Consider the following 25147-nt stretch of genomic DNA (forward strand, 5'->3'; position numbering starts at 1 on the left):
CAGAACAAACCGTGTGTAGTCAGTGAAGGCTTGCAACATCTGGCAGAACACCAGGATCCAAATATTATTTCCTAAAAGACTTGATTTCTTGTTATGTGTTAATATGACTCCTGGAGTGATCCTGGAAGAGAAAAAACTTCAGCAGGGATTTGCATCTTCCTGGGTGAACCTGCATTAACTTTTATTGTCACTTCACATGTCTGTGCTACAAAAGAGCATGGCTCTAACACAAACAACACAGAGAAATAAGGGATCTTTATAGGAAACAAGTTGCAGAGCACTTAGTCTGGAACGTGGAAGGGGATAGGAGCATGCATGCAGCCCTGGGAGGAGAGGAGGAGGAGAGGACGTGGCAGGAGGTGCAGAGACGCTTTGGGACCAGCCCACAGAATGAGTGAATGCTTAGAGCTTCAGGTCTGAGCGTGGGCTTGGGGTGGGGAATGGAGGGTGGAAGCATGCGGGAGAGGGACAAAGAGGGCAATTCTTTTACTTGATTCTTGGCATTCCACTCAGTGGGCAGTGATTTGATCTTTGGTGGTAAACAGTGATTTCCGTTCGTTTCCACCCACTGTAGAGAGAGGTAGAAAGGCTTCCCTCTGAGCCAGAGCTGCTGTCCACGTGTTCTGCTCTGGCCTTGTTCCCAGCTTAGGAGGAAGCAGTTTCTGTCCTTCTTGGGGAAAGATGGAAACGTACTGCTGGTATTTGTTGAAAGCAAAGATGTGCTTTTGAAAATCTCCAGTGAAGTAGATACTCCTGTGTGTGTGTGTGTATAAACTCACACACACACATACACACCTATTATATATATATACCTATGCCACAAATACTGTATGTAAATAAAAATGACAGCATTGTACTGTTTGCACTGAGCTCCCAGATTTGGAATGACTGCAATCTTGCAAGTAAATGTTCAGCAGGAAAAAGTGATTTCTGTAAAAAACTGCTGCTCTTGAGTGTTGTAGCACACAAAGGAAGTGAGAGCGAGCTCTGTCTTGAATTGATTTTTTTTTTTTAACTATAGTTATCATTATGCCCCTCTGGTGCCTTGAAAGCTGTCTGCAGAAGGAAACATGATGAAGACTGAGCTTTCTGAGGGGAAACTTTGCACAAGCATATATAAGCTTTTCTCCTAGCACTTGGAGTTCAATATGCTGGATAATATTTGAAATTAGCATTTATGTGTGCTACCCTCAAGCAACACGTGTAGGGAGCCACAACTGTGGAGCTCTTTTTCTTGGCTGCTATTGAATCCAATTGCTTGCTTTCCAAGCAATTCTTGGAGATTCTCCAAGCTATTCTTCTCTTCACTTCTTGCAACTGGTACAGAAGTGATTTTTTTATGTTAAATATCAGTTACCCACTCAAGTGAAAGTGGCTAAACTGTGTAAGTGGTGGAAGGAGAGAGTCGGAGAAAATATTTCATGTCAGCTCTGTTTTGTAAGGAAATAGTTAGATTAAAAAAAAAAAAAAAAACAACCCAACCAAAAACAAAACAAAACAAAAAAAACCCCACCCAAAAAAAGCCCCACCAAAAAATCCCAACTAATTTTTCTGGACCAATGGCCTGAAAAATTCTAGAAAAATTAAAACCTACTTTCTTTAAAGAAGCTGATAATCAATCTTACAGAGAATTTGTTTAGCCTACAAAAGAGCAAGTATTGCCTTTGGTATAGAAGTTAGCTGAGATGCTTGATGAGAAAGCTTAAACCTGAAGTACAGATGCAACCTCTTTTATAGCATATTAATTAAGCTTTTATTCTAGGGATTGGTATTTGCAATGCTGCTTCCTCCAGATCAAAAAACACTCTCTCCCTTCCTGCCCACAAAATGAAACAATAAAAATTAAAGAAAGTTACCATAGGTCTTAAATAAAACAAGAATATGAGAAAGAATATGTGCTTCAGGCAGTAAGTCCAAACTGAATCATCAAATACAGTTTTGTTCTCCAGTCACCTTGCCTCCAGGAGGATCCTGTGTGGGTCTCTTGTGTTCCTTACTCTCTGGAGGAAAAAACTGGTTGTATGTTGCTTAGTAAGTAAGGCAGTAAAAGCACATGGAAGTTCAAAGTCGTTAACATTGTGGGGTTTTTTGTTTTTATTTTGCTCATTAGAAAGGGGATTTAAATTGGGGAAAATAATCAACTGCAAAATCTCTAGAGCTGGAGTAGAAGTGACATGCAGAAGCTTCATGCTGTCAGCTCAGCCTGTTTGTGCATATGCTGAGTGTAGCATATTTAAATGCAGGTTAGTTTGGGAGCTTGCAAGCTTTGAGGGTTTTTTTGTTTGTTTCATTTTCTGGATTTTTTTTTTTTTTTTTTTTTTTTTACTGCTTCGTAGCAAAATATTAAGATGAAAATACTAAAATAGAGAAAGGTTTTACTCCTGAAATCTGTCATGCAGTCTTCTTGCCATTTTACATCACTTTGTGCAATTCCTGTGGGCTAGCTGGTACTGCGCCAAGTTAAATCTGATTTCTGCTTTGGTTTGAAGAAAGGATGAAGATTGTGAACTTGAAAGGAGAGGAAATGTGCAAGGATAGAATTTATAATGTCAGAGCTCCGCATTTGGGGGGTAATTAAATCACACAATGCGCTATTGCCAGGAGCTCAAGCTTGAGATTAATTTGCAAACCTGGTAGAAAGACGACCACAGAATTGCTTTTTGAATTTGACCTCTTTTTTTTTCACTCTCTTGAATAGAAGAGGGAGTGAGGAACACAACAAGAACCTGATCTGGGGAGGTGGCCAAAACCAAGACAATGTCTGTACACTTTAAATAGCACATCCTCTTTCTGTCTGATTTTATGTGTTTGCTGGTTTTAGGTTTTGGGGTTTTTTTTATTCTTCTGCTTAAGTTACCTCGGATATTTCTGTCTGAACCAAACTGTAATATTTTTTTCCCCTCTTTCGGTAGCTGCCTCATGACAGAATAAAAACTGGATGCAAGTTGTGCATTGAGAAGTGATTGATGTATGCTTGTGCAACTTGTAGCACTATGAGAAACACAGGTGCAGCTGATGATGTTTGCTAGAAGTAGATTGAAAAAACAAGAAAATGAATTTTCACCTCTGCACAGAAAACCTGTTGTAAAACTGCAGGGCAGGAAGCAATTCCGGAAGCAAAAACTCCATTTGTTTCTGCGGGACAAAATGAAGAGGCTTCTCCAAGGCCAGGTAGATGATAATTCAAACCATGCACATCGCTGCCAGCTCTCCCCAGTGGAGATTGAATCAGACATGTTTGTTTGTGGAATCAACAGGAGCTCTCCAAGCACTGACTTTTCCATGGCTGGAGGGGACTTTCGTCAGGATGGGGGACATGATTCCAAAGGAATGAGTGAAGTGTGTGTTGGTGAGGTGGAACTGAACTGGGGTGGCTACGTAAAAATACCATGTTCAGTTCAGCAGAACAAGAAGGACTTGCAGGGAAGTTCTGATGGTATCACGCAGACCTCTTCTGAAATAAAGGGCAGAGGGTCTGAGGGGCAGGACCTTTCTTCCCTGAGCATTACCATGAGCTGGAGGGATGCAGCTGAAAGGCAAGGGTGCTTTCCCAAGGAAAAGACCGTCGCATATAAGAGTAGAAGAAGGCAGTCAAGAGACCGCTCAGCTGATGTGGTTGATTATATTGTTAAAGAGCTGCAGGGAATAAGTCGAATCCAGACAGAGATTGCAGAGCTCCGTCAGCACCTCACCTTGATAAAAGGCTCTGTGGATGAAGTCTCCAGCTGCGTGGACACTGTCTTGAGCGAGATAGAAGGCCTGCAAGGCAGTTCCTGTGGCAAAACCCAGGGTACACGAGAGCCAAGAAGGGAGGTACAAAAGGAAGAACCAGTGTTATATTTTTATGGCATCCCAGAGAAAGATGGTGAAAACACAGTAGAGCTTATCTGCAGCTTTTTGTCTGAGTATCACTGTTTCAATGGTATTCAGTGCAGTAAGTATATAAAAGATGCTTATAGGTCAGATATTGGTACAGGCAAGCCATTAATGCCAAGACCAGCAGTTGTGAAACTTGTGAGTTGTGAACAGAGAGACTTTATTTTACAGAAGTCAATCCTTCTGCAGAGCTCAGGGGTCCGGGTTGCTACCAGTGAGGAGCAAAAGAGGCAGAATGGCCAGAGAGGCCAGAAAACAGATTCAGTCTCTTCCCAATCTGGCTTTAAGAAAAACAACCAGAATTCGGTGAATCTTGATGGAGCTCAGAGAACTGATGCAGCTGGGCACCTTCAGACGGACTCATGCCAGGTTAAGTATAAAAGCACAAGTAGGAAAGCAGAGTGTGAAGGGGAGAGACTTGATTCTGTGCTGAAGTCAGCCTTGACCAAGGAAGACACCTTGATACTGGAAGCTGGAAAGGAAGCACAAACAATAAGCTGTAGTGAGCAGCCTTCAGATGACAGGGACATGTGCGAGGCCCTTGCTGAACCTCCACAGGTGACCAATTCACCTAAATCAGGTGATGGAAATCACTGCTGCTCATCTGACTCTTCAGGCCATGCAAGCCAGATGTGTGCTTCAAGTAATGGTAGTGAGCAGAGGCTTGACACTAAAAGCATCACTGAGAATTCTTCTTCTCTTCTAGAAAAAGATGAGGGGATAACCACAGAAGAAATTGAAACAGACTATGATAACTCTTGCAAATTTACCAGTGCAGAGAAAGGTGATGTTCAAAGAGAAGATGTTTCTAGTGGGGTGACAACCATTAGCTATGATCATACAACAGATGAAATGGCTGACAGTAGTGACAGCTTGAAAGATATGATCCAAATGGACCTGAATGATCAAGATCCAACTGATCAGGTCTTTAGGGATGTCCTGGAAAATTCTCAGTATTTCCTTGACCACTCCCGGGACAACATTGATCTTGTAGACATGAAGTTTTACACTAATAAGCTTGGGAAAGCTATTCACCACTTCAGGTCTGCTCTGCAAGTGGTGTTCCATAAACTGGAGACAAGTGATTCTGAAATCCTTTTGGAAAATGACAGTGGCTTACAGATGGATGATGACAACACGCTTATGCTGACCAGTTCAGGTATGGGTGGCAGCTCTGACTACTTTGCAGAAACCCCTCCTAGTCAGTCCTCTGAGAGCCAGGCAAACACAAATGTCAACAGTGAAGCCTCTGCTCAGATGCAATTTGCTCCTTCCAGTCTTTCCTCTGTTTCGCACGAACCTCCCGTTTCCAGTGTGCTGCCATCATCTGTCTGTGAAATCCCTGCTAGGCAGCAGTTACCTCCTGAAGAGCTTGGAGAAGATGGGAACTGTCTACCTGAGCCAGGAAAGGAGTGCAGGCCCATGAGCCTTGACAAAGTGTGCGCAGAGACCATCTACCTGAACAAATGCATCAACAATTTCAAAAATGTGCTGAGGGAAAAGAGACAAATGCGTAGGAGACTCTTAAAAGAATTAGCACAGGAGGGAAACTGGATTTCTGCTGAGGAGACAAATTCAGGTAAAACGAAAAAAATGTTTTTAAGGAGATGTCAAAATCTGGTATTTGTGCAGCCAGCGGCCAACGCTTCATTCTGTGGGTGAACTGTGAACATTTTGTGAGTTTATTAAAAGTTCTGAGGAAATAGTTACAAAGACAAGTACATGTGCTGTACAACAGTACTGACAAAACCCCCTAAAATTTACTGTGTAACACGCTGAAATGCCGGTTAGCAAGCTTCAGATTTTTTTTATTTATTTTTTTTTTTCTTTGAGAGAGGGAGATTTGCAGTGCTTCTTCCAAATAGCAGGTGTTAAGGTTTTTTGTCATAATTCGTGACTTGGTTTCTTGTTAAATATAATAGCTAAGACATGTGATAACAAAGTGTGCAGTAGCCAGATTGCAGTTTTGAGAGTTGAGTGGATCTAGACTTCAAGTGACTCTATCGCAAAGTGGGAGTTCTCAGTGTTTAATCACTCCTAGATGTTATCCTCTTAGAGACCTTTAAAATAATTAATAATAATAATAATAATAATAATAATAGTAGTAATTATAATAGTAAAAAAATTGGAACATTTATGCTTGTATTTTGGTATTGTTTCCGTAACTTGTCTATGAGGTGGAAATTTTTTTGTTTCTGGCGAACTACATCCCTTTTTTCCCCTGCAGATTCTGAAATGTGTGACCAAAGCAGATGTGAGCTGATACAGTGGTGGAGCAGTGTTGCTAAACCATTTCCTGAGTCTGTGGGAGATAGAGCTGACTGGCATCTTTTGATGGGACATGTTTTGACAGTCTTGATTTGGTAAAACAGAACCTAAAGTTGAAGTGTAGGTCCATCTTCCCCCTTCCTCTCCAGGCAGTGAGAAGGCTTCCTCAGTGTCATCCCTATGAGTCACTACACAGTTAAGGAAAGAGGCTTTGTTTCAAGAGTGGAAGTTATTTTAGCTACATCTTGAAATCTTCAAGTACTTATTGTGAACTTCCTTGTATCAAATACTGTGTTCACTCTTCTTGTAATCATGTAAGCTGGTCAGAATGATCAGAGGGCTCCTCTCCCTGCTGAAGGAGTCATCTAATGCCAAGGGCTTTTCCACTGACTCTGCTTTCACTGTGAAGAAACAATCTGTCAACCCATACTTGATTTCTGTACCAGTCATCTTCTCAGTTATGCAGATCATAAAGCTGGTAATCAGCTCTCTGCTTTCTTATTTTATACAAGGTCTTTAGTATAGAGTTGGCTCAAACAGTAAGTTTTTAATGAGGGAAACGGTGGGATTAGTTAGTGGGCTTGGCACAGATACTTTTTTTTTTTTTTTGGGTAGTGTTTGTGTGGTGCTCAAGTCCTGGACATATGTCCTAATTTTAGAACCTGAGGGAACAGGCAGTGGTTTGGATTAGCATGTGCCACAGTACAGCAGAAGTACTGAAATAGCCTATTTCTGAATGTGAGAGGAGGCTGCTCATCTCAGCAGAGTTTGAGCAGCACAGGCATGTTCACAAGGCAAGAAGTAGCCAAAACAATTGAGAAGGAGGAACAGAGCTGCACTTTTTACCTTAAATCTGGCTCCAGGGTGAATTGGGATTTTTTATCCTCTCTGGTTCAGTTCTTTTGAACATTATCCAGTGTTGTGACAAAAAAACTGGTGGCCCTTGCGTGCCACTCCCATAAAGATAGATCTATAGTGGATTTGGCAATTGAATCTATAAAAACAAGAGTGTGATGGAGTCACAATGTAGGAAGTGTGCTCTGAGAGACAGAAGGAGTCACACATAGTGGAAAAAAGTGGATGAAGGATAAGAAAAGCAAGACCTTTGGGAGAAAACCCTGGAGATGCCAGGAATCAAAGCAGCCCAGATGCTGACAGCCAGACCAGGAAGGAGTTGGAACTAGATGATCTTCAAGGTCTCTTCCAACACAAAACATTCTATGATTCTCTGGCTCCCTGAAACAGTGTTGTTTTGGCATGCATTTTTCGAGAAAGAGAAAATGCAGTTTTATGTCCTGTTTCAATGTCCTCAAGTTTGAGCCAAGCTTTTATTTTCTTCCTTTGGAAAAAACATCATACCTGGAATGCGATGAAATGTTGTTGGTTTGCTTTTTTCCCCAGCTGTAGATGAGTGTTTGTGTCTTACTTTAAAAATGTAATTTGTTGTTAATAGCCTTTTTAGTTTCCGGATAAGGTCCACTGAAAACCCAGTTCTGCAGCTGTTTTTTGGTTTTGAACCTAAACCTCACATTTGCTCAAAAGTTCAGTTCAAGGTATTTTCTTAAATGTGTTTCGCAGCAGCCTCCAGCAAAGGAATGGAAGATAAGTTTGAAGGTGTTGGTAAATATGCATGTTTTGGTGAATCAGAGATGATGCACTGGCATAAAGGTTTAAATTATTTATAGTTGAAGACACATGCAAATTACTGAAAGAACTTGGAACTTGGAGATGCATATAAATAATTGTTGTGTTTAATGGGAAGTCAAAAGAAGAAAAAATAAAATATCCTCTGAAAATATGAGGAAGCTTTTAAAGCTTGAATTTAAAAAAAAAAAAAGTGTAGGTGATGTAAAGCCCTGAAATGCTAGAGATTTTATGATATTTAAGGTGACTGCTCAGAAGTGAAATTGTGAAAGAATTCTGTGATCAGGGTTTAGCCAAGTTAGTCACCATTGATAAAGCTGTGAGTGCACGTGCCATAGTGAGACACAAGATCTTAAATCTGTGTCTGCAGTTACTCAGAGCTTTGCCAGATTTTACATTTAGCCTGAAACTGTCCCTAACTGCCTTAAACTGATGGGCCTCAGAAATCAAAGATGATTATGGATTTTAAGTCCAAATGGTTTTTTGTGTTTTTTTTTTTTAATTATCCAAAAATCAGTCTAATGCAAGGTTCATTGCTTTGTGTTTGTATAAAAATATGTTTGACCTATATTTGAGAAGCTCTGTGCCCTGAGGTCTTAAAATTTGGCAGTGCTAGCCTGTGTCAAGGAATTTTCTCTGGAAAATCAACCCCAAATGAGCCGAGTGAATACGCTTTTGAAAAATATGTAGTTTGCATATGCTCACTGGTAGCTTGCTACTGTTGAGCTGTTGCATTGCCAGAGACTCCATCTGTCCTCAGTGTTTTCCAGCTGGGGGCTAAAAGCAGGGTTTCCCTGCTCGACGTGACGGAGAGCCACAGCAGACCTGAGAGGGGACACGAGTCTGGGTCTCCTGCATCTTCCGCGCTTCAAGACTCCACAGGAGAGGCCAGGAAGGAGTAAAGTTCAAAAGCAAAGGAATTTAAAAAACCAGGAATGAGGGATGCTTGGATCTGCCTGAGACACACTGAAACCATCCCAGGGACCAAGTCAGGAGAGATTTGGCTTGGGTTGGAAGGGCTTGGGGTGCATGTGTAAAAAGGACAGAACCAAAGGACTTGATGTGGAATTGTGTCTGTCTAGGTGAGAAAGTTTTGCTTAGTTAAACAGGATGTGCAGGATTACTTCAGAGAACAGTCAGAGGGGTCCATGCCAAACAAAAGACATTCCCATCTGAGTCTGGAAGGGACCGCAGGTTTCCTCGGTCTCTCCAGGTCAGCTGATCTGTGCAGAGCAGACTACCAAAACACAGCACTCGTGCCACACTGGTGGTTGCAGCATCCTGCTGCTTGTGATTTCTCCTCCATTAGCTCCAAAGGTGAAGCCTGCAGGGTGGTCCAGAGGCTTTCTGTCCTAGTGATCATCCACGCAGGCATGTCTTAAGGTGGAAAACAGGATTTTTATTTTAGCTACAATCCAGCACTTCGTTTGCTAAAGTAATTTGACTTCTCCTTAGCGATTGAGCTAAAATAGCTTCTCTATTTTCCTGTCTTGGTGATTGCATGTCTGTAATTACACCCATATAGACAGTAACTTCAAAAACTATTTTTGCTTTTAAACCAATTTGAGTGTCTCCTGTTGCCATGAAGATATTCCTTCCCCTCCATCTTTCATACACAAATGAGTAATAGGATTCTTCTGTGCAGATAGAGAATTATCTGATTGGAAGACTTAAAAAATATCATGTCTGTACCGGAAGTTTTGAGTATGACTCTCATGTAACTTTACTAGCCTTGAAATTGCCTATCCATAAACATGAGATTTAGTGTAGGAGGCTTCTGAATTTTTTTTTTTTTTGATCAGAGGAAAATTGCCTAGATGTATAAACTCAGAAAATATCTCTCTGCATTATGATATTTGCAAAAGCAAAATGTGTTCCGTGGGAGCTGCAAGTTTCCTCGTACCGGGCAAAATATACAGGCAGTGAGGAAGGGAACAGGGAGAATGTTTCAGATGCAGGGATGCAGGCAGTGGATGCAGTCTGGGGGAGAGGGGAACAAATTTGTTCCTCCTTATATTAAATCCAGGGTTTTTTTCCTATATGATAAATAGTGGTTCCAATTCTGTTAAGATTACTTAAAATTCTCCAGTTAATGAAACAGGAACAGTAGCTAAAAAGAGCTCTCAAAAGCATATATTTTAATGCATGTGCAGTTATGGATGAAATTTGATGAGTTTAACTTGAGGTTGTCTGTTAGAGATTAATTGTCTGGTGCATGTCCCAGAAAGCACATGGGAAGACTCTGCTGCACGAATGTGTTATCAACTTGAGACAAGCCTTTACCCCAATTTCTATAAAAATCTCTTTATAGAACTCATGGCAGAAATCTGGTCTACTAACTTTTGTTCTTCTCCTTCTTGTCTTTTTTTTTTTCTTTCTTTCTTTGCAGAAGGAGGTAGAGGAGAGCTCCAGGTTGTACATGTTGTCCCTTGTAACCAGCATCTCTTTCTGAAACCCTGTGTGTGCGTGTCGTGTCTTCTGTAGCCAATTGCTCCTGCTGAGATTCAGTTTAGCATGTCATGATTGTCTGAGGCATTGTTAACACTGTGTGTGAGTTAAGAGTCTGTTCAGTGCCTATGACCTTGTACGAAGAGGAAAACACAAATGCTTGCAGTGATCACCTCCCTTTGGTGCTCTGTGGGGTGTGTGTGATGTGCACAGGCACCACGTTAGCAGAGGACAAGTTGTTCATCTCGTCTTTTCCAGTCTTCCTCTTTATGAATCTTGTTTAAACCAAGTATTTCCTCATTTTTCTTCAGTTACATTTTTTCATTTCATCTCTGTCTGGTTTGTCCACTTTCATCAATTAAAGTCAAAAGTACATCTGGGCTGTAGTAGTGAGGTTATCAAACCTGGATGCTGAAACATGTCTGCTGCAGGTCCCATGCCTTTTTAGGTAGTCACTTTGCTTTGAGCAGGGCCCTGTGCCCCATGGGAAGGGCAGAACCTTCTCCTTAATACATACAGTTGCTGTCTTTCTAGTCATGGGCTGGTAACCTCTCTGCCCATTATCCTTTGGGCAACAGGTAACTCTTTCCTCCTAGGAGGATCTGCAGAATTGTTTTGTTGACTGCTGTGTGCTTTGTCACCAATTGTGTTGGCAACTGTATCTCACGTAGAGAAATTACTGGCTTTTGGAATCTCATCTCTTTTATTTTCATGTCTCTGTGCTGTGTGGATTCAGTGCCTGCTGTGCTTCCCCCTCTCCTGTAGTTGTATAAATAAGGCAAAACTGGCTTCCAGGAGAAGCTGAACCTTGCACGGATTTTTGGGCCTCCATGCAGATGTCATCCCTTCAGTCTGATGAATTTGCATTTCTAGGCTTTATTGGCTCATTTATCAGCAGTTTTGTTTCCTTCTTACTGGTAAATATCTGTCAATTAATGCATTTTCGGGAATACAGAGATACCTGGTGTCGAGTGTCAGTGTTAAATTCAGTCCCCTTTTGACTTCAGGACAAAACCACCGTAACCTCCTTTAAACTGTTCATCTGGCAGCGGGAAGGGTGATACTGGATGATACATCAGTTGGAAGGAGCTTCCTTTGGGGCTCTTCAGCCCTTAATAAATGGATGCTATTGCAGAACACAGAATGAATTTAAAATAATCCCTTGACTTGTTGAAGCTTTGGATTCCATGTAAAATGCAGCATACTTGAGTGAATGAAGACATTGAACCACAAGACTGACTTAATTGGGAAGATTTAGTTCAGTCGGACTCTGTTAATGCCACTGAAGAAATGCACTAATTGGGCATGACCAGAAGTTTAATTTAGTCAGTCCTTGTTTTAGCCTGATTCAGATTAACCTATATCTAACTGAGGGTTTTAAGGTTTAGTAATAAAACATGGTATTTGAAAACAAGTTAGGATGATTTTCAAAACAAATAAGATGTCATTATTGATTTTTTAAAATCTGTTTAAATAAAGCAGCATAAAGCAGCTTTACATGTTTTACATCTGATTTATATTTTAAGAGGATAATGTGCTAGATGCAGTACTTGGATGTGATGGAAAATTACATTGTTAGGAAGCCTTTTATGTGGAGAGCTAGATTTATATAAAAGGCTAACAGATCTGTGGATGTTATTCCTTTCCCTTGTGCTGCTCCAGACTTTGTGATTTCTTATTTTATTTCTTTTTTTACCCCTCTGTCCACTTTTGCTTCTACAGAAGTGCATAATTGTTTGTTTTGTCCATTAAAGTATCTTCTTGTGTATGAGAGAATTTGCAAAATTTTAAAATTGCAACTTTGTTAAATAACTTCTCAAGTTACTTGTAAGCCCAGCTGCTGCTTTTCCTTAGTAAGCAAAACTCCTGTTGTTTCCTTTATAGGCTTCACCAAACATTGCCTGTGACTGAATACTTCGCCTTAAGTAACCATGTCTGATGCCTTGTTTAATCCAGGGCCTTACATTTATGCTGCTCTGTCCCTGACATAGTTTTTCTTACTGGTTCTTGGTTGATAAGAGGCTTTAATTACCTGGAGAAGACCTTTCAGCAGCTGGTTACGGTATGCTTTACTGTGGCTGAATATACTGCAGTACTAGGGGTGACAAACACTTCCCCATTTTAAAGTATTTTATATCTACTGTAGATAGATGTTGGACAGTAGATACAAAAATGTAAACCACCAGCATCAGAAATTTTTAAAAAATCATAAAAGGATATGATGGCCTGTTTTATTTACATGTTTGTTTCTCCATTGTTTCAGTGCTCTTTTATGTGCTTACTGGAGGTTAAAAAAAATTAAATTTCAGATTCAGTCTGATGTGGCTGCTTTCAAGGAAAGATCAAGTGGTAGGGCTGTGCAGAGAAGGCCATAAGACAGCAAAACACTTTCTGTGACTTGCAGCATGTGAATGGATGACAGGGTGTTAAATGTGTCTGCTTTCCCTTTGCCTTCCCGTTTGTCCTTGGGAAAGACAGTGCTGAAAACTCTCACAGGTGTTGCAGTGCTCTTCTCACCTGCCTGTTGTTTCTGCTGCTTGCCCAGGCTCTGACCAGCTCAGCCTGCTGCCGTGGGCTGAACTTGGAGACCCATGGCTGGTGACCAGTCCCAGGGCAGCTGCCGGAGCCCTGCTGTGTCCTGGTGTGAGTGCTACCTTTGGAGAGTTGGAAACTCTCCACCTGCAGCAGATCCATCCGGATGGACAATACTGGTGTTTGCTTCCTTTAAATGAGGAGGAATATGTGAAGAGTTCTTACCCCCAAGAGGGGTGCAAGCTGTGGATTACTTCGTTTAGCTGGCATTGATGGAGATGTCTTAAACCCTCATGCCAGCACGTGTAGCTAATACAGCCTCTGGTTCTTTGACTGCTCTGGTTCTTTGACTGACTTTGTCAGTGCAAGAAGGGACTGCAGAGGATTTCTTGGTGACTGCCACTGTGTGCTACTATGCCATTTCCTTTTTATATAAACTTCCCAATGTCATTCTCTAGAACTGTTATGGTTTGGTGTCTGCTTCTCCTTTTGAAAGGCTTCTCAACAATCCTTGAGGCGCACCTTTGAATTTTCATCCTCTTTTTAGCTGCAGTTCTTCTCCCATTCACCTGCCTGTTGAACAAACACAGGAAAAGGTTCTTTTTGCTAGAGTAAGCAAGATGTTTTGGTCTTCTCCTTATAGGGTTGTGTTTACATACTCCAGCTGCTTTTGCCATTTTCCTTTGTGATTATTTTTTACTTTGATATTGAATAAAAAGATTTCAGATGCTTTTCTGAAGGAATCTTGCCAACATAGTACAAAGGTATTTATGCTTTTACTTCTGTGGAGACATTTAATTGGACTTATTCTGTGGATTATGTTCTGTTCCTGCCTGGTATTATCATAGAGGCTTATGGTCAGTGTGATGACTAGAACTCAAATCCATTGTTTCATGCTTTTCTCCACTGAGAAACACCTTGTATCAGTCAAATGCATGGCACCCTTTGGAGCTTTGACCTTGCCATTTTTTCCATGTTTGATCCTCCATTGTTGCAATATTTACTGCCATCAGTTCTTTCTACTGGACCTATGAATTCAATGTCAATAATTCTCCTGGGTTTGTCATTTCCAGATTTTATCAGCAGATCCTACATACTCCCACTAGCTTCCTTATTGCGTTGTCCATGGCTGGCTCAGTTACAGTTACTTGTTTATCCACCTGAAAGCTCCTTCCTCCTCCTCAGCTTATCCGGCCTTTATTAACGTCACATGGCACTGCATCAGAAGGATTTTTTTAAAATGAAAATTCAGTTCATCATTAATTATATAGTTAGAGGAAAATAGTTGCTTTATGAAACAAAACCTTTCAGTAGCCTCCATCTTAATTCTTTCCTTCATGTTTGCTCAGAACCCTTTCAAGCTTTTGAAGCCATTAATGGTCCTACAATAATCTGGATCACATTTCCCTCCTCCACACATACACACTTTAACTGTGAGTACTGCATTGGCTCTTCTACAGTCTCAAGGCATCACCCTTCATTTGATAGATGGCAGGTGCTGGTTCTCTTGGCATTTTCTCAGGGCGAAGGCTGCCTGGAACAAATTAGCTCTTTACTTTGCTTTCAGCAGGTGACAACTCCTGCTTTTACACAGCCATCACCTGCTTTGGCCCTGCATCCATATTGCCATTTACTGAAATATCTTTCTTTTTTTTGTGCTATTATTGCCAGATGATTTTCAATTTTGATATTAGAGAAGCTCTACCTATTGTTTTTATTTGCGTGTCTGAAAGGTTTGGTAAGAATAAATTATATTTTTCATCATTTTTTTTAATGATCTTGAACTCCTGGCAAGTTTTACTTTGCGCATCACAAATCTGGGACATGATGTAGGTTTGTTTCCTGATACCGTTTCTGCCCTACCCACGTCCACATTCCTGGCTGTTCTCTGTTGACTTGTGGTTGCCTGTAGGAAGTTGCTTAACTAGATAACAGCAGCTTTCCCTATATCTTTCCTTCCCCCTTTTTCCCAAATTCTTGATGCTCGTGTGATCTCCACTCTGCAGTGAACAGACTGTTTTGTGGTCTGTTAAAGTCTCAAATATCAGTCACATTTCATTCTCACGTAAAGTGATTGAAGACTTTGTTATTACTGACTCCTGCCGTCAACGTTACCATGTTTGTGTTTGTCATTCTCTGTCATTCAGCACAGCTGAGCCAATGGTGTTAAGCTCAGTCCAGTATGAAACATTTGTCCATTTTAGTGTTGCTTTCTAACCTCAGCTCTTCCAAGTGTTCAGTTGCAAAGGTAGAGGTGTCCTCCCCTGTGTGCTCAGAAGGATCTGGTTGCATTTACTTCATGAAATCTCTCTTGACCATCAGTAGGTTCAGATCCCCCTGGAGAAAGTGCAGATTTCAGGCTGAGGGGTTTTGGTAGCCAAGCTTGGTGGAGCCTGGTGTGCTGCTGTAGCTGTGGGGAAAGGCTCATGGTACTGTACCCCTTCCTGCTCTGCAGGCCTGTCTGATCATGCCCATTCCACTCTGGATAACATAATACTGTTCAATCTGTTTAAATACAAAATAATAAACATTACTAATAAGTAGTCTTTAAATCTGCCAATTCCCTAATTTGTAGGATTCAGAAATACAAAGTTTGGACATTTGCTTCTGTTCAAGTTGTTACCTCAAAGAGGACTTTCCTTGGTTATTTCAGCACTTCTTGGGAGTCTTTGTCTGTCACCTGTGAACAGTGTGGGGTTGCACAACTCACACAGAGCACAGATTGGAGAAAAAAAAAAGGAAAAGAAACAAGAACTTTCTTCTGGGACTGTGTTCCTTTATCTTGCATAAACTTGGATCTTATTTCCTGACTCAAGCTCATTTACTTTGTTGACTCTCAGGTTGTGAGTTCCATGGCTGGAAATACTTTCTTTTTCGCTGTGTGCAAGTTGCAGCTTCCTTTTTCTCTTGGCAGATGTGATTATCTGAGGTAGGAGTTTTAGCTATTAGCATCGTGACCTTCTTAGTCCTGTGTGAAAGCAGCATTTCTTTCAGGGAGTGCAGGAGAACATATGACCTGTGAGCTGAAACAAAGAGGTTTCCAGTTACAGATAGCTATTTTCCCCTTATCCAGAACCTATTGTTTCTTCCAGGTACATTGCAAGTGTTCAAATACTTATCACTTCTAATTAGTCTACTCAAGATCTGGAGAGAAACAGTCTATAAATGTAGTCTTAATATGAACATAAAAACATGGTTTGAATTCATAAATATGAATCCCCACATTTGTAGTCTGTGGTGTTTTCCGTCACACTGTGGGATTCCAGTTGACCTGCAGGTGGTGGCTCTTGTTTCATGCCTGTTAGAAATGAAATACTTTCAAATAAATGAGTGAAGCTGTAATGGGACCTCTCTGCTTAGGAGACTAAAGAGTCTTTGCATTTGGGCACGAGCAAAGTTCACAAGTGTTCATACAGAGGTTCATGTTAGTCTGTCATTTGTGCATTTCATACAAGGGCTTTTAATTTATGACATCTTCATTGTGACCACTTTCATGTTAAATGGTGACCTGTAGTAACAGGAGCTCTCCAGTAACTGGAGAGTTGGGAAAAAAAAAAAAAGTTTTCCTTCAAGGCTGCCTTGTGAATGGAAAGTTGCACTGAACAGGCTCTACAGGTTCCAGTCCTGGCTGTTCAATGAAATTGCTTAGTCTGTCTGTGTCTGTATGACCTACCCTGGCATTTTGGTCACTGGAGCTGCTTGAATGAGTTTCTGTATGCATTTGCCTGCATGCAGTGTGGTCTGTTACCCTTTCTGCAGAATACAATACAAATACATTTTCTGGTGTTTCTGGAAACTAATTTCATGTTGGATTTTTTTCTCTTCTCCCACTTCAGGCTCAAGATGAGGCTGATCCATCAAAACCACCCTGGCTCAAAGGAGGGTAAGTGGTATTTTGAGATCTTTTATCCCTGTATTTATGATTAGAAATATACTTTAGAAGTCTGCAGTCCAGTCTAAATAAAAATAGCATTTATGATGTTTTTAATAAAATAATCAAGTGGTCAAGCGTCACTGAAGGCCACGCTGCTGCTGTATTTCAGTCTCTTCTTAAGCAGTGAAGGTGGCACATGCAGCTCTTCCACAGAGACCTGTGGTTAAGAGCAAGGCTGTAGTTGCAATGTATAATCTATAGTGTGTTGGTGGCAAGTGCTTATGGCTGCAGTATTAAATGCAGCCATAATTGCTGCTGAGCACCTCAGAGTGCTCCCCATTAAATCCTTTCTCCTGGATCAGTCATTGGTGGCAGCAGAGGGAAAAGAGTAGCACTGAAGGAGTACTGTGTCTTCTGCTCTTAAAAGATGGTGGGTTTGGGGGAGTCTTCTGTATTTGCAGCGATTCCTTGTAGTAATTAAAACTGCACTAACTCTAGAAATTATTGCAATTTGTATTTTTAAAGCGTTGCTCATCATGCCTGTTTTGCACAGATGAGAGTTTCAGGTCGTGCATTCTCTCCACAACACGCTGCTTGCAGCAAATGGAGCAGACAAATTCTCTTTGTAATTGCAGCATGACACTCTGTGGTAATAGGTGCCAGCATGGCAGCTTCCCTGGGATCCTCTGGCAGGAAAAAGACAGTGACACGTTTTACAGGTTGTGTGCCTGGTACATGGTCAGGGTGATTTGGTTTGGTGGTGGGGCACCCATTAGGAGCTGTCAGTCAGTAGCAGCAAGATTTGCCCTGAAATCTCAGCCAAATGTTGGCTTGCTTAAGCTAATTCTCATACTACTGAAGGAAGCTTCCCTAATAAAACATAAAATTAAATTGGAGGCTTCGTTATATGGCTTTCTGCTTTTGGAGTCATTGTTCTGTGGTGTTGGTATTCCCACAAACTGTCACCTGCGGATGCCTGGAGCTGCCTAGCAACCCTCTGCTTTTCCCAAGGAACCTGGGACTTAGTGAGTGGGCTGCTGGAGAATTGGCAATTTGCAGGAGCAGGAGGCAGTGATTTATTGTAACTATAAACAGCACCTTCTCCTGCTGTAACAAGGAGACAGTGTACTCGGCTTATTCGTTCATGCACATCAAATTATTTCCTAGCCTGAAAGGTGGATACACCTACAAGTCCTGAATTACTTAAACATGTGTTGTCAATTCAAGGCATTGTTTGCTCTAGTCTGTAATTTTTTTCTTTTCTATGCAAGATTCAGCTAAAAGGTCTGGCTAATATACTTTTGACAAAAGTTTGTCATGCTCACTCATCCCATGCAAAGGATTCCCAGAGAAGGTGGTTGTGGGAGGTAAACCTTTAATTCAACCCTTGGCCATATTTCGTCTTATTAGCCTCAAATTATATTAAATTATTTATGTTTGGAGTTGTTCTTTCAATGGGTAGATTGCAGTTGTGGTGTCCTTTGAAGGAAGTAGTCATCCTCTGTTATTGTAAACCACCTTAGCTTACTTAGATTGTCAAGATTTAATGGAAGCCTCTGTGTGATACAGCTTGTATTAAAAGATGAATACATGCTTCAAGCAATTTTCATTTATAGTATAATGCAACAGGAGCTCCCTGTCTGTAATCACTGGCTTTGGAGATACCACTTCAAAAAAAAGGTACAATTGGTATTATGGATCAGTCTCTGAGTGTAGTAGCTCATATCTGTATATTTTATTTATTAGTGCAAATTATCGTCTCATACAGAAATGCTATTCACTCCTCAATACAGCTCTCCATAATAATGCTATAAATATTACATCCACTGCAGAGGAGAGTTACCCTGTTACATATAAAACTGCACTGTGCACATTTGAGGCACTGTCAATTATTCTGTTATTAAGCGAGGTAGCAGTTGTGCTTGAATAAAGGGACTGACGTAGGTAAAAGCACAACACTTTTGAAAATTAGGAATTGTTATTGAGGGTTTTTTTATTAATATTAACAAGCTAAAAGCAGGTCATCTGAGTGTGTAACTATGTAGGTACTAGGACACCTCTTCAGTGACAAATAAAAGCACCTTTCAAATACGTTTGTCATCCTGGCTTACCACTATTTCTCTCATAAACCTCAATCTATCAAAAGTATTTTGCAACAAACCAAGTTGTAACTAAATGTGGTTCTCAAGCACAATAATTTATATAGGCTCATCTTGAATTTATAAAGCATGCAATTTTAATGTTCTTCTTTCCTGGGAAATGTCAGAGTATCACAGTTTCCTTTCAATTAAATCAGAAAAAAAAATTTGAAATCGTGTAGGAAAAAACTGTTAGCAGGAGCATTAACTCTGGAGTTTTACTTGTGATCATTTTGTTGAATCTTTTCAGGTTATACACTCTCCCTTTCAGTTGTATATATGCTTTCATAATTCAAGGGATTTACACAAATCCTTGACGCAAAGCTTATCAATAGGCTGTGTTGTGGTTCAAGTAATCCTGGGATTCTTTGCATCATCTGAGTAGTCTGCCATGACATGTATTTTACTCCAAAACAGTATCACCAGTATCGGAAATGTTTTATGGCATAAGGGCAGCAGGCAAATGTGTCAATAGAAACATATTTCTTCTTTATGTGGGTGAGATTTTTCTGTAATAAGTCAGAAGGGATTTTTGCAGTATGACTTGGTCAAACAGTTTTTCTGGAATTCTCTATCAGAAATGATGATAGCCTCCAGTAAAAAAAACACTGTGGCCTTGCTGTGAGCATTTCCAGTGTTGGAAAACTGCACTGTTGGAAAACTGAGGAGCTGACACGGGCTCTTTCCATGTGACTGCTCACCTTCCCACCAGGCTTGTTCAGCCAGCAGCAGCTGTCAGCTCAGCCATGGCGTGGACACGTCACCCTCCTACACCCCATCAAAAAAGTCAATTACACTATTACAATTCTGTCACATGTTTCTATAATAATGGACTGCTTTCCTCTTTGTCACAGCCTCATGCTAGATTGTGACATCCTTGTCCATTCTCACACTGTAGCATAGGTATGATCGCGCTGGTATTTTTGTTGTTTGGGGTTTTTTTGCCTTTGGCTTTATTTAAGGGGGCTTGAGTAGGCCCTGCTCTCTAATGGCTGCAGGTTGCCTCTTGTCATTTATGAACCTCACAATTTTCACGGCATGTGCAAATTTGTAGTGGCAGTTTGATTTCCTAGATTGTTTTGAAAGGTAGATTTTGTGGCTGTAAGAACAGTTTGTCCATACTCCTTTTTTCTGTAATTTTCTTGCAGAGCATTTTGACTGGGTATGTTGTACCAAATCAACAGAATAACCAGGCTGAAATTGCCAGACAGTGTATCACACAAATACCAAAACATGTAAGCCAGAGTGGCAGGGAGTGAAGACCAATGGCTAAGGATGGAGAGGCACAGGGTTCCTTTGCAGTCTCTGTAATCAAGAAGAAGACCTCAGAAACCATATTCTTCATGTTAGCAAGGTCTGAGACCAGAGTGGAGATGGGGAGGGTGAGAGAAACACTGAGAGGTGCTGCAGATTTTGCCTTCTGAGCTGGGTGTTCATTGTGGGGAGGAAGCTACAGCAGAGAGGTGTGTGCTCAGTTTCCAGCTTTAGGAAAAAGCATTATCTAAAGTCCTTAGGGATGGATGCATTTACTGGAGGCCTTTAAGCTGGATTGACAGACCATCTTGAAGTACAGGGTTCCTTCCATGTGGTGTTACCAGTAAATGGTAGGATCCAGGTATAATTATCCAGGCTGGTCTCATCGGGAAGAGTAATTAGGTTAAAGTGTTTTATTTCATCAGGCTCTGACTGTTGCTGGGGTAATCATCCTTTTGCTTCATTGTCACTTCTGCCAGCAAATGCCATCTCTTGGGTGTACGGGTCTGCATGGCTTGAAATGCTGAGCACCACAAATGGTTTCTTTTATAGAAATAAAAATAATATATTTTCTCCTCTGATGTTAGTTTTTTCCCTAATAATTATACAGTCCTCAAGGGCCAGTATTAAGTATGTTCTAGACTAGAATCAGAAGATGGCAGCATCCTGCCCTAGGGCTGATCCTCTCTGACGTGCTCCCTCCTAACCACCAACAGCATGCAGGAATGTGTGGATTGTTGCATGTGTAGAAGATAAACACTTAATAGTTTTTAGCATTAACTTTACACTTTCTTAAGCATAATTTTCTGGCTGTTTTTCTTGCTCCAGTAAAGCATCCCCCTCTTCATCCCTCCCAACCCTAAATTAATTAGGTTTTTTTTTCCTCCTGAATTTCCAGGCCTGCAGGTGGTCTCTATGGCATCGATAGCATGCCTGATCTGCGCAAAAAAAAGCCAATTCCACTTGTCAGTGATCTGGTAAGAGATTTGCTTGTTTCTCTTCTGCCACACAGAATTTACACAACTGACTTTACTTTCTTGATATATGGGCACATTCATTGTCATTTCAAGAAGCTCAAGAGTTTTGTTAAATTAATTCTTATGCTAAAGGGTTAGGAGTACTGCTTGAAAAATCTTAATGAAAATGAGCTATGGTATTGTAGGCAATTTCATTCATTTCACGGAATCAGGGTCTTTTTCATGCTTTTATCCTTTTTATTTTGCACAAAATATTTGATCGTTTTCAGACCTGCATAATTTTAAAAGGTTTTGCTAAAAATCACATACCTTAGGAAAAGTTATAATGTCTGTGTGAGGTTTGGCAGCTTACCAGAAGGCTGGAATTTTAGAGGATAGATAAACGAGCATATGTGGTTCGATTTTAAAAGCTATTTGCAATATTGCCAGTAGACTTCTGCACTGAGGAAGCATGAGAACCAAGTGAGTAATGAGGACAACTTTCATATGCTAGTATGATATGGTGAAATAAGGCTTCTGCAGGACAAATGGTTTTCTGTTGGTTGTATTCAGTACACGTAGCAATTTCATACTTGAGAGAAATGCTGTAACAGCTGAAAGACCAAAGTTTCTATATCCTGTAATTCTTGTGAAAAGATGCATAAAATTTTGTCTGCCAGCTTATACATGGGCTGCTTGGTATGTGTCTAGCTAACTGCTTGTATCTTAAATCATTGCAATAATGGCATTAACTTCTGTTACTTCCCTTGAATGCATTCATTCTCTCTCTTCACAGGCCATGGTAAGTGGAGGTGAAGACTATCCATCAAGTCTTTACCAGAAAAAAACCTCTTACTTTATGTTATTTCCCCCTCTACTTCTTTGCTTTTTGTTTTGAACCTACCTTATTGCAGTGAATGCGTATCCAACACTCTGTCCTGCTCCATCACTGTTGGAATGAACTTTTTCAGTTTCTCTTGAAACAGCATAAAGCAGAACATAATGGTACAAAACTGATAGAGTTGGATGATTTCAAAGCAAATGCTGCTATCTTAACTATCTTTCTCTGCCTTCATGTTACTGGAGTGGCAGTAGAAATCACATGTATGCCACTGTGAGGTGCTGCAAAGACAGTGCCCTGTGCTGTCCACAGCTACAAAGCAGTGTTGGCACGATGTGAAAGGCAGTTCTCTGAGGGGAAAATGCAGTTCATTGTGTTCAGTGATGGCTAATGAATGTGATACACCGTCACATTCAAACCTCTGCTCCCATCTCACTCCCCTTTCTTTTATCCTCATTACTTGCAACCTCTTTACTGTCACATTTTGGGGTGTTGTATGTTTTGTAAAACTGGTGAAATAATCTCCCTTTGGATGTGAATGAAGTTAGATAACACAAAAGTGAGTCTGTTGTAGTGACCTCAGACAGTAGAAGGGCTACTGTTGCTACCAGAACATAAAAGTGGAGATGGGAACCCAGTTTTCATTGGCAATTCTTGCAGAGAAACAAATAGAAATTTACTAGAGTGGGACTGATTATGGACAGATGGAAACCAGTTGGAGACCTTTCAGAGTATGCATTTAACTTCTCTGAGATGTGAGGAACCAACTTAAATGCAGTAGATTGCTGGTTTGGTGTCTGGCATGACAGAGTCCCCTTGCTCACATCTCTGGGCATGTAATGCCATTGCACTTGTAAACGTTGGTGGTGAATAACAAACTTTCTTCTTCCCTAGTCACTGGTTCAGTCCCGAAAAGCCGGAATTACCTCAGCAATGGCTACTAGAACATCTCTCAAAGATGAAGAGCTGGTAAGTGGGAGGGTTACTTGACTTCCCTTAATTCTGACTAAGCAAATTAAAGGGATTTGGCTCTCTGAGATTCAGAGCCAGCTTCACAGATGTCTAGAAATATAGATGCAAATCTTCCTGTATCATTTGGTCAAAGAAACTAAACACGTAAAAGTAATATGTAATGTATCAATTAGAAGCACAGAATCACAGAATATCCTGAGTTGGAAAGGCACCCACCAGGATCATTGAGTTCAACTCCTGGTCCTCCATAGGACACCACAAGAGACATCATCTGCCTTGATGATGCTGTCAAACACTTTTTGATCTCAGTAATCTTGCCATTTCCTTCTGTGCTATCTGCCATAAGGGAGAGTGTGTGAAACTTGCTTTATTCAAGATACTTCCCATCCACAAACATTAATTGTTGTCTTCCAATTTTTTTAACACCTGGGAAGACGCTTTTGGAAGGCGAGGGGTGTCCTCTGACACTGCATGTAAAAATTTGATGCATTTGTCCACCTCAAATATGTAGCTTTATAGCACTGGTCATGCCTTTTCCTGTAAAACTCTTGCGTTAACCAGCAAAAATAGGCTCAGTCACCTCCCTGGATATTGGTTTACATGTGCTCTTGCCTTTCAGAAATCTCATGTCTATAAGAAGACCTTGCAAGCCTTAATTTACCCCATCTCTTGTACAACCCCACACAACTTTGAAGTGTGGACAGCCACAACTCCTACCTACTGCTACGAGTGTGAGGGGCTGCTGTGGGGCATCGCGCGGCAGGGAATGCGCTGCGGGGAGTGCGGGGTCAAGTGCCACGAGAAGTGCCAAGACCTGCTCAATGCTGACTGCCTGCAGAGTGAGTAGTGGCCAGTGGAGTGTGGCTGCTTCAGAAATTGTTGCCAGAGCCTTCCTAAATGTACTGCTGATATCTCAGGGATCAGTGAAGCTGCAGTGATTGAAGTGACTGTGTTTTCTGAAAAGGTGCCATTGGGCTAAACCTACCTCCTTGGGGGCACAGACACCTCCACTGATACGGAAAAACTTCACAGCATTGCACTTGATGTCCTTTTAAAGAAGGTTTAATTCTTTACTCTTTCACATCTGTTTGTTGGTTTTGATTGATTTTTTTGTTTGCTGGTTTGTTTTTCTGTTGTTTGCTCTCTTTGTGTCAGCTCAGGTTGTGTATTTGCTAGCATATCCTGCATTGAGGTATGGGTTGGATGAATAGGGTATGAGGCAGAATATTCTGACATTTGTTCTGTCCCCCCTGCCCTGGTATTGCAGTCAGGTTGCTTATTCCAAAACAGTCAGTCTTTGCCACTATTTTAAGGTTTTTAGAGCAGCACTGGGCTCCTGCTTAGGGTATAGAGTTCCTGTACTTAGCTTGCATTATCTGTACCAACAGCAGCCTGGAAAGGCATTTTGTCTTTTCAACAGTAGGCCTGCATGGCTGACCCACTTTAGAGACCTAGAGCTGAGTTAACAGAGATGCTGAGTCAGATACAAAGGTATTGTTTGAGTATATGGTCTTCCTGCTAGCATTTCTGATTATTTTGTTGGTATAAAAAACTAAATAAAAAACTAAGTCGTCTCTTCAAGGAACTCTGTAACTTTGCATAATAAATGATACCTTACACAAACGATGAGAAGTTTAAGAGGAATTTGATTAAAGGGGAAAAAAAAGAGAAAAAAAGTATTTATTTAGGCATCTGCCTTGGTCCAGTTATTCTTATTTGCTTGAAATACCATTTCTTAATTCAGTCTCAAATATATATTCCTGCTTGAGAGCAAAATACCTCAGTCTAAATAGAATAGAAGTTTCCGTGTGTGTTAAATGTTGAATAGGAAGATGTAGCTCTTTTTGTTCACTCTTATTGTCACTGTAGCTTGATGGGCTAAGTCTAAGGAATCAGAAAAGTTTGTGAAGTATGGGGAGACTTACTGCAAATTCTTGTCAGCAATTCTATGAATTTAAAAAGTCAGATCTTGTGATCTGACTTGGGCTGTAGTTGTTTGGGAAAGCCAGGCTGAGTGATTCAGCAAGGGATACCCATGAATCAGAGGTCATTTGTTTTTTCTTACCACTCTTCTTAACATCCAAATGGATATTGTTTCTACTTGTATTTTTGATGTGTGCAGTCTTAATGTTGTCAGTTAGGTCTAGGGCTATTTACAATGGCTTGTTTGTGAAATACATCTGATCCTGGCCAAACACCTCTGTCTCCCAGTTGCTCAGCAGTTCTAGATTTGTATTTGAGAGCTGGGAGATGAGTTTATAGCACTTATTGCATTATTGGCACCTTGGCTTTGTTGAGGCCTTTCTGTGACTAAGCAAAGGGCATTTGGTGCAGGAGAATTGAG

The 25147-nt window shown here is 40.8% G+C and overlaps 1 protein-coding gene across 2 annotated transcripts in view; it reads left to right on the top strand.

The window, feature by feature from the left end:
* The window catches only part of UNC13B (unc-13 homolog B), a 208263-nt gene that overhangs the window by 106359 nt on the left and 76757 nt on the right, over window positions 1-25147 (top strand). For both annotated transcript variants that reach the window (XM_041403854.1, XM_041403855.1), the window contains exons 11-14: window positions 16605-16651; window positions 20933-21011; window positions 22726-22800; window positions 23423-23642. In XM_041403854.1, coding sequence (XP_041259788.1) covers window positions 16605-16651; window positions 20933-21011; window positions 22726-22800; window positions 23423-23642 — 421 coding nt within the window. The remainder of the gene's footprint in view (window positions 1-16604; window positions 16652-20932; window positions 21012-22725; window positions 22801-23422; window positions 23643-25147) is intronic.

Source organism: Onychostruthus taczanowskii, unplaced genomic scaffold (assembly GCF_017590055.1).
Source record: "Onychostruthus taczanowskii isolate IOZ18803 unplaced genomic scaffold, ASM1759005v1 scaffold204, whole genome shotgun sequence".
Taxonomy (NCBI): domain Eukaryota; kingdom Metazoa; phylum Chordata; class Aves; order Passeriformes; family Passeridae; genus Onychostruthus; species Onychostruthus taczanowskii.